This window comes from Sciurus vulgaris (assembly GCF_902686455.1).
Source record: "Sciurus vulgaris genome assembly, chromosome: 15".
Taxonomy (NCBI): domain Eukaryota; kingdom Metazoa; phylum Chordata; class Mammalia; order Rodentia; family Sciuridae; genus Sciurus; species Sciurus vulgaris.
This window is the reverse complement of record NC_136476.1, coordinates 51,941,336-51,951,165: the sequence shown is the minus strand read 5'-3', so window position 1 is coordinate 51,951,165 and position 9,830 is coordinate 51,941,336. Positions and strand designations below refer to the sequence as shown.

Sequence of the window (9,830 nt, the reverse complement as noted above, 5' to 3'; positions counted from 1 at the left end):
AGGTAATATTGGCAAAGCATGTGCATGATAAGGGCCTACTATCAGATTTGCTTGAAGGAGAGAGAGTGTGGAGCCTGGAGCGCAGTGAGAAAGCTTCCCAGGGGAGCAGTGGCACGGCTTGCACCAAGGCAGTGTCTGAAAACAGGAGGAGGGCCCCAATGGAGGCCATCGACATTGAGGAGGCAGCTTGGGGACTGATTGGCTGTGGTTTTAATTCAAGCATACTAGTGAGGCTGAGCGCCAGGAGAGGGCCCAGTCCAGCTCTCAGGAAGGAAAAGGAGGGGTAATGAGGGAAGTGAAAGTGTCGGACTGCATAAATAGGCAGCAGGCCAGTCCCAGGCCACACAGAGACCCCCAACTTTCAGCTGCCCATCTTGCCTAGAGCTCTGGCCTCCTACTTATCCTCAACCACAGCCATGGCTCAGATGCTGACTCTGAGCCTCCTTATCCTGGTTCTGGCCTTCTGCATCCCCTGGACCCAAGGTACCAAGGAGGGAGGAGTCTTAGCTGGGACAAAGGGGCTGGAGAGATGTAGGTAAGAACTTACAAGCAGCCCCTGTCTCCCTGTGAACCCTGCTCTACAGGCAGTGATGGAGGGGCTCAGGACTGCTGCTTGAAGTACAGCCAAAGAAAGATCCCCTACAAGGTTGTTCGCAGCTACCGGAAGCAGGAACCAAGCTTAGGCTGCCCCATCTCAGCTATCCTGTAAGTGGGCACAAGGGGGTGGATGCAGGCTGATGGTTGAGTGGGGAGGTATGGTGGGCAAAACGAAGATGGCTCACTAAACTCCAACCCCTAGGTTCTTGCCCCAGAAGCGCTCCCAGCCAGAGCTCTGTGCAGACCCCAAGGAGGCCTGGGTGCAGCAGTTAATGAAGCGTCTGGACAAGCCACCAGCCCCACGGAAAGAAGACCAGGGCTGTAGAAAGGACAGGGGGACCCACAAGTCTGGAAAGAAGAGAAAGGGCTCCAAAGGCTGCAAGAGGTAAGAAAGAGGAAGGGATGAGGGGGGAGGTGAAGGTCAGCCCCTCACACACCTCTTCTGCCCTCCCAGGACTGAACAGCTACAGACCCCAAAAGGGCCTTAGCTCAGTGACCAGCCTGCAGCCCAGGAGGCCCCCACCAGCCTCACCAGGGCTAGGAGCCCCAACCCAAGGGGCAAGAAGGGGACTATAATAGAGGAAGGACTCAGGGGCCCCAGAGCAGCCACCCCATGCTGGCCTTGTCACACCCCCTGCTGCTGCTTCAACCCTCCCATCTGCATTCCCATCCCTACCTTGCATGACTGAACTGCCCATGCTGGGCCAGGCCCAGAGAGACAGGAAGGAGACAGCAGGACTGTCCCCTCTGGGAGGTCACCCAGGATCCAAGATCTGACCCTACTCCCCATTGCACCCCATCTCTTCCTTTTAAATGTGATTCATGCCTAACTGAATAAAAAGTTATTGCAGCCTCCCACCCAAATACCTGTTCCTGTGTGTTTGTGTCACTACAGGGTGGGTCACACACTCAATTGTATGTTACTATTCACCCCAGGTGCCCAGACCTCTGGGTAGTTGAAGGGAGGCTGATGGACAGGTTGGACCCGGCTCTCTGGGGAGTTTCTGCAAATGGATATTCTGCCAGTATTTCTGGGGCACATGTGCACATGTATATGTACACACACACACACACACACACACACACACACACACACACACCACCATGGCTCTGCAGGCCTCTGGGACCCTGAAGGGATTCCCTTTCCTGAGTCTGTTCATCACTCACTTACTCCAGCAGTGACATCCTGATCTTTTCCCAGATCTACCAAGGACTACTGGATGAGAACCTCCAAGTACCCTAGAGGTCCTCAAGAGTGACAGTTTGGCCCACTGATAACAAAAGCAAACACAAGTTCTACTGAAACCTACCCTAGTTATAATTCCAGCCATAGAAGGAACCCCAAAGGCACAAGAGGACTCCTTTCTGCCCTGTTCAAATCTCTTTGACTCCCTCAGCTCTTTCCAGTTGGGACAGCCTCCTTCCTTCTGTTTTTCTTCCTTTCTCCTTTGGTTAGGACTCAGGGTACCAGAGCTCCTTCATCTTCTTGAAACCAAAGAACAAGGATCCTGGACATTTTGGAAGCCCAGTATCAGACTAAATCTGTCAGAGTCTTCAAGAAAACTCTACCTGAGCTCTCTATCTCTTCCTCCTCCGAGCAGAGTCCCTCCTGTTTCATGTTCATTTCCAGAGAGGGAGAGGGAAGACAGTTGGATGGGGCTCAGAAATGTGAAAAAGAAAGGGGAGAGATCCTGGGGGAAAGGCAAGGAAGGCAGGGACCTAAGAAGCTAGAGGTGGGGCTGCCCAGCCACTTTCCTTTCCACGGAGTCTGAGCATGCCACAGCATTTACCATCTACTCCAAAGCCATTATGGTATCTGCCCTCACTCTTCGTGGGGCTGGTGAAGACGGGTCTCCTCCTTATCTGTCCTTGTGGTCAGGTGTGATCTTAGCCTACAAACTCAGATTTGCAAGAAATAATACTGTATTTTAAAATCTTCTTTAAGTGAATTTAATTGCTATTCCAAGCCCCTACACTGGAGTGCTGGTGAAAATTTTGGCATCAAGCATACTTAGGGAATCCCATCTGCCAAGGGTATGTAAAGATCATAAAAATACCAAGTTCCAGGGGAGGCCTCTTACCTACCTCCCCTCCAGCACCATTCCATCACTGGATGTCACCAGTGAATTCTCCGACCCCTGTGGTCCCAGCAGTTATGTTTCTCCAGGTCTGTGCCAAATTTGAGATATGGGAATTCAGATTTGAGACATCTGGACTTGAATCTGGTCTGCCCTCCAAGCTCTCCAAAGCCATCTATTCAGAGTCCTGTCACTTTCTCTATCACAGCCAGGGACTAGAGCCCAGTATTGACACTGGCTGGAACTACAAACCAATCCCCTCCACAGCTCTAAAGAATTCTCTCTCCCTCTCCCAATCCCTCCAGGGCACAACCTCTTCTTTGGTTTACTTTAGACTTTTACAAAAGGCAAAAGGGCCTTTGACATGGGATGCCTCTACCCTCAGCCCAGCCCAAATCCTCACCTGCTCAAAAGTGCAGGAAAAACTTAAGCAGAACAAATAAAACCTGATAGTTCACTGAATTACCCCCACCCCTTGCTAACCTGCCTGGACTTGTCTGTATGCAATATGTTATTGATTTCATCAGAGAACAAATGGTTACTCTCCTTGTCTGCCTTCATCTTTGTCCTTTTTTCTTTCTGTAAATACATAACTCAAAAAAAATCATACTCATGGTTTAAAAACAAGCAAAAACAAAAAGTACCAGAATCTTATTCTGAACACCACCATTTCCTACAACTTTTAACTTTTTTAATATATATTTTTTTAGTTATAGATGGACACAATACCTTATTTTATTTATTCATGTGGTCCTGAGAATCAAACCCAGTGCCTCACATATGCTAGGGAAATGCTCTACCACTGAGCTACAATTCCAGTCCCACAACTTTTAACTCTTAAGCTATTCTTCTGGCATTTACTGCTATATAAACAAATACTTTGCTTATCTTTTTTTTTTTTTTTTTTTTTTTTTTTTTTTGGTACTGGGGATTGAACTCAGGGGCATTTAAGGACTGAGTCACATCTCCAGCCTTTTGTATATTTTATTTGGAAACAGGGTTTTGCCAAGTTGCTCGGGGCCTTGCTAAATTGCTGAGGCTGGCTTTGAACCTGCCATCCTCCAGCCTCCTGAGTCCCTTAGATTATAGGAGTGTGCCACCATGCCCAGTGCTTATTCCTATTCCTTGATTTATCTGTTTTAAATGTTACCAATTGAATTCCTACTGTAAAAAGTGAAGATTTGGCTCTCTTACCAACTCTTTTCTCCTGTCATCCTCTAAATACAACTATCATGACCACTGCATTTAGACCATGGTAGTTTACATTATTATGAATTTTATAAATATTTTCAAAGCAGTATACTATGCTTACTTCTTTGCCACTCAGCTTTTTTGTTTTATTTAATGTTCTAATATCTCTTCCCTATTTAAAAATATCTCTCTTCTTGACATTATCAGAGCTTTTCAAATGCTTCGTCATATAAGGTGATTAAAGACTAATGTTTAAATATATGTAACAGGGCTGGGGATGTAACTCTGGGGTAGAGCTCTTGCCTACCATGCACAAGGCCCACAGGGTTCAATCCGTAGCATCACAAAAATTAATTAATTAATTAAAGTATGTGAAATAGAAGAAAATATAGACAAGTATGTTTATATCTTGAGGCAGAAAAGAACTTCTTAAATGAGACATAAAACCATAAGACAAATGAGACAAAAAATCATAAGGTGCTGAGGATATAACTCATTTGGTAGCGTGCTTGCCTAGCATGTGCAAGGCCTGGGGTTCAATTCCCCAGCACCGCCAAAGAAAAATCAAATCATAGTCATATGTGGTGACACAGTTCTGTAATTCCAGTTATTCAGAAGGCTGAGGTAGGAGGATGGCAAGTTGGAGACTAGCCTCAGAAACTTAGTAAGACCTCTTTTCAAAATTTAAAATAATAATAATAATAATAATAACAATGAAAAGGGCTGGGGATCAATGGTAGAGCATCCCTCGGTTCAATCTCTAGTACCAGACAAAAAAGTTATAAGGGAAAAGTCAATACAACTTAATTCAAAGACATTGGGAGTTCAGGGAAAAGATGGCAAATTAAACACATGCCTTTATATTTACTCCTCCTGAGCCCTACTGAAACTACAACACAACAAATATTTTTGATGTGTGTATGTATGTAAAGGCATAAACACACAAGGACTCAAATGGAAGGCGACTCTCAAGAGACTACTGGTTAGACAAGTAAATATTTCAATAAATATGGGGCAAAGTATAAAACAAAATTATAATTTGAAGAATTTCTAATATCTTGTTCCTGTATACTCTAAAAATATACATTTTACTAAATATTATTTGGACAGTAGTGAACAGGAAAACAATGGTTTCTACTAGAAATATAAAATGAAAAATCATAAATTATCTGCAAAATTTATAAAATCATCATCCCCTACACATTAAAACACTTTAATCCCCGGAATCCTGAGTTTTAGCTCTGAAGCACTAAAGCACTTCATGGCTTTAAAACTGAGTTACTGGGCTGGGGATATAGCTCAGGAGGTAGAGTGCTTGCCTGGCATGCACAAGGCCCTGGGTTCACTCCCCAGAACCACAAAAAACAACAACAACAACAAAAAAAACCCTGAGTTCTCACTACCTTTAAACAATAAGTTATCTTCAGTGCCATCCAATAAGTTGCAAATAGCATGTTTTAAATGACTTCACCATTATCTTTTCTATGAAATAACCACACACAAACACACACACACACACACACACACACACACACACACTCACACATGAAATGCAGACCAGCTCCTCGGTGTCAGAGTTACCACAGAAACTAAAGTCTCCTTTTTCCCCTAGTTCACTCCTACCTTGCCAATTCTTTAAGGACCTCCTTGATTTGATCTAATAGAAAGGTCTTCATGGGGGGTGGGAGGGGGGCAAGAATGGAGGAAGGAGGGACTGTATAGAGGGATAAGAGAGGTGGGAGGGGTGGGGGGAGAAAAAAAATAACAGAATGAATCAAAAACTATTACCCTAGGTAAATGTATGATTACAAAAACAGTATGCCTCTACTTCATGTACAAACAGAGAAACAAGATTATCCCATTTGTTTACAATAAAAATGAATTTAAAAAAAAGAAGTCAATGTGCAGTTATGCATCACTGAACAATAGAGGCAATTGCTGAGAGATGTGTTGTTAATTGACTTCATTGTCTGTAAGCATCATAGTGAACTTATGCAAACCAAGTGGCCAGGACAGCACTAGGTGATATAATTTTAGGGAAATACTCAGTCATATATGGTCTGTTCATGACTTTAAGGTAATTATGTGGCAAATGACTATAGACACAGTTCCAGAAATCCTTGTTTATATAAAGAAATAAAAAGAAAGGTCTTCCCAACCTCAGTCACATAAACCTGAAACCAAATTTCATGTAAGAATCCAGGCTTCCTTTTTCTTTCTTTCTTTTTAAATTTTGGGACAGGGTCTCACTAAATTAATTACTGAGGACCTCACTAAATTTCTTTTTTTTTTTATTTATTTTTATTGTAAACAAATGGGATACATGTTGGTTCAGTTTGTACATGGAGTAACAGCATACCATTTGCATATTCATATATTTACATAGAGTAATGATGTTTGATTCATTCCATTATTTTTTTCCATCCCCCCCACCCCTCCCACCTCTCTTTTCCCTCTATACAGTCCCTCCTTCCTCCATTCTTGTCCCCCTCCCACCCCCCATTAAGTGTCATCATCCGCTTATCAGTGAGATCATTCCTCTTTTGGATATTTGAGATTGGCTTATCTCACTTAACATGACATTCTCCAATTTCATCCATTTGCCTGCAAAGGCCATAATTTTATTATTCTTTATAGCTGAGTAATATTCCATTGTATATATATACCACAGTTTCTTTATCCATTCATCAATTGAAGGGCATCTAGGTTGGTTCCATAGTCTGGCTATTGTGAATTGAGCCGCTATGAACATTGATGTGGCCGTATCTCTGTAGTATGCTGATTTTAAGTCCTTTGGGTATAGGCCGAGGAGTGGGATAGCTGGGTCAAATGGTAGGTCCATTCCAAGTTTTCTAAGGAGTCTCCACACTGCTTTCCAGAGTGGCTGCACTAATTTGCAGTCCCACCAGCAATGTATGAGTGTACCTTTTTTCCCACATCCTCTCCAACACCTATTGTTGCTTGTATTCTTGATAATTGCCATTCTAATTGGGGTGAGATGGAATCTTAGGGTAGTTTTGATTTGCATTTCTCTTATTACTAAAGATGTTGAACATTTTTTCATATATCTGTTGATTGCTCGTACATCTTCTTCGGTGAAGTGTCTGTTCATTTCCTTAGCCCATTTGTTGATTGGGTTATTTGTATTCTTGGTGTAGAGTTTTTTGAGTTCTTTATATATTCTGGAAATTAGTGCTGTATCTGAAGTATGAGTGGCAAAGATATTCTCCCACTCTGTAGGCTCTCTCTTCGCATTGCTGATAGTTTCCTTTGCTGAGAGAAAGCTATTTAGTTTGAATCTATGCCAGTTATTGATTCTTGCTTTTATTTCTTGTGCTCTGGGAGTCCTGTTAAGGAAGTCTGATCCTAAGCCAACAAGGTGAAGATGTGGACCTACTTTTTCTTCTATAAGATGCAGAGTCTCTGATCTGATTTCAAGATCCTTGATCCATTTTGAGTTGAGTTTTGTGCAGGGTGAGAGATAGGGATTTAGTTTCATTCTGTTGCATATGGATTTCCAGTTTTTCCAGCACCATTTGTTGAAGAAGCTATCTTTTCTCCATTGCATATTTTTGGCACCTTTGTCTAGTATGAGAAAATTGTATTTATTTGGGTTTGTGTCTGTGTCCTCTATTCTGTACCATTGATCTACCTGTCTATTTTGGTGCCAATACCATGCCGTTTTTGTTACTATTGCTTTGTAGTAGAGTTGAAGTTCTGGTATTGCGATACCCCCTGTTTCACTCTTCCTGCTAAGGATTGCTTTAGCTATTCTGGGTTTCTTATTCTTCCAGATGAATTTCATGATTGCTTGCTCTATTTCTGTGAGGTTCGTCATTGGGATTTTAATTGGAATTGCATTGAATCTGTATAGCACTTTTGGTAGTATGGCCATTTTGACAATATTAATTCTGCCTATCCAAGAACATGGGAGATCTTTCCATCTTCTAAGGTCTTCCTTAATTTTTTTCTTCAGTGTTTTGTAGTTTTCATTGTAGAGATCTTTTACCTCTTTGGTTAGATTGATGCCCAAGTATTTTATTTTTTTGGAGGCTATTGCAAATGGAGTTGTTTTCCTCATTTCCCTATCAGCTGTTTTGTTGCTTGCGTATAAAAATGCTGTAGATTTATGCGTGTTGATTTTATAGTCTGCTATTTTGCTGAATTCATTGATGAGGTCTAGAAGTTTTGTGGAGGAGGTTTTTGGATCCTCTAAATATAGAATCATGTCATCCACAAATAGTGACAGCTTAGGTTCCTCTTTTCCTATTCATATCCCTTTAATTTATTTAGTCTGCCTAATTGCTCTGGCTAGAGTTTCGAGGACAATGTTGAATAGAAGTGGTGAAAGAGGACATCCCTGTCTTGTTCCCATTTTTAAAGGGAATGGTTTCAGTTTTTCTCCATTAAGAATGATGTTGGCCATGGGCTTAGCATAAATAGCCTTTACAATGTTCAGGTATGTTCCTACTATCCCTATTTTTTCTAGTGTTTTGAGCATGAAGGGGTGTTGTATTTTGTCGAACGCTTTTTCTGCATCAATTGAAATAACCATATGATTCTTATCCTTAAGTCTATTGACATGATGGATTAAGTTTATTGATTTACGAATGTTGAACCATCCTTGCATTCCAGGAATGAACCCCACTTGATCGTGGTGCACAATTTTCTTAATATGTTTTTGGATACGGTTTGCCGATATTTTGTTAAGGATCTTTGCATCTATATTCATCAAGGATATTGGTCTAAAATTTTCTTTCCTTGATGTGTCTTTTCCTGGTTTGGGTATGAGGGTGATATTAGCTTCACAGAATGAGTTTGGTAGGGTACCCTCCTTTTCTATTTCCTGGAATACTTTGAGAAGTATTGGAATGAGTTCTTCTTTGAAGGTCTTGTAGAACTCGGCTGAGAATCCGTCTGGTCCTGGGCTTTTCTTGGATGGTAGATTTTTAATGGCTTCTTCTATTTTATTGCTTGATATTGATCTATTTAAATTGTGTATGTCCTCCTGGTTCAGTTTGGGCAGAGCATATGTCTCTAGAAATTTGTCAATGTCTTCAGTAGTTTCTATTTTGTTGGAATACAGATTTTCAAAGTAGCTTCTCATTATGTTCTGTATCTCAGTGGTGTCTGTCACGATATTTCCTTATGCATCATGTATTTTAGTAATTTGAGTCTTCTCTCTCCTCTTTGTTAGTGTGGCTAAGGGTTTATCTATTTTGTTTACTTTCTCAAAGAACCAACTTTTTGTTATGTCAATTTTTGAATTTTTGGATTCTTGGTTGGCAACCATGTTCTTTCAGAGTTTGAAATATGTTGTTCCAGGCCCTTCTAGCTTTTAGAGTCTGGGTTGAGAAGTCAGCTGCTCTCCGTATTGGTCTCCCCCTACATGTAATCTGATGCTTTTCTCTCGCAGCCTTCAAAATCCTATCTTTATTTTGAATGTTAGGAATTTTCATTATAATGTGCCTTGGTGTGGATCTGTTGCAATTCTGTGCATTTGGTGTTCTGTAAGCCTCTTGTATTTGATTTTCCATTTCATTTTTCAGGTTTGGGAAATTTTCTGATATTATTTCATTGAATAGGTTGTTCATTCCTTTGGTTTGTATCTCTGTGCTTTCCTCAATCCCAATAATTCTTAAATTTGGTCTTTTCATGATGTCCCATAGTTCTTGGAGATTCTGTTCATGATTTCTTACCATCTTCTCTGTTTGGGTGACTTTATATTCAAGATTAAATATTTTGTCTTCATTGTCTGAGGTTCTGTCTTCCAAGTGGTCTAGGCTGTTGGTGATGCTTTCCATTGAGTTTTTTATTTGGTTTATTGTCTCCATCATTTCAAGGATTTCCGTTTTGTTTTTGTTTTGTTTTGTTTTGTTTTTTTGGTTTTTGTTTTTTTTTTTAGAATCTCTATCTCTTTATTGAAATAATCTTTTTCTTCCTGCACTTGCTCTTTCAGCTTAT

General features: G+C 41.1%; 1 protein-coding gene across 1 annotated transcript; it reads left to right on the top strand.

The window, feature by feature from the left end:
* Positions 1-326: 326 nt before the first annotated feature.
* On the top strand, positions 327-1,316 carry CCL21 (C-C motif chemokine ligand 21). Its single transcript, XM_079112465.1, has 4 exons — positions 327-483; positions 585-705; positions 800-982; positions 1,052-1,316. The coding sequence occupies exons 1-4, from the start codon at positions 417-419 to the stop codon at positions 1,083-1,085; spliced, it is 405 nt and encodes a 134-aa protein (XP_078968591.1). The 5' UTR covers positions 327-416; the 3' UTR covers positions 1,086-1,316.
* Positions 1,317-9,830: the final 8,514 nt, after the last annotated feature.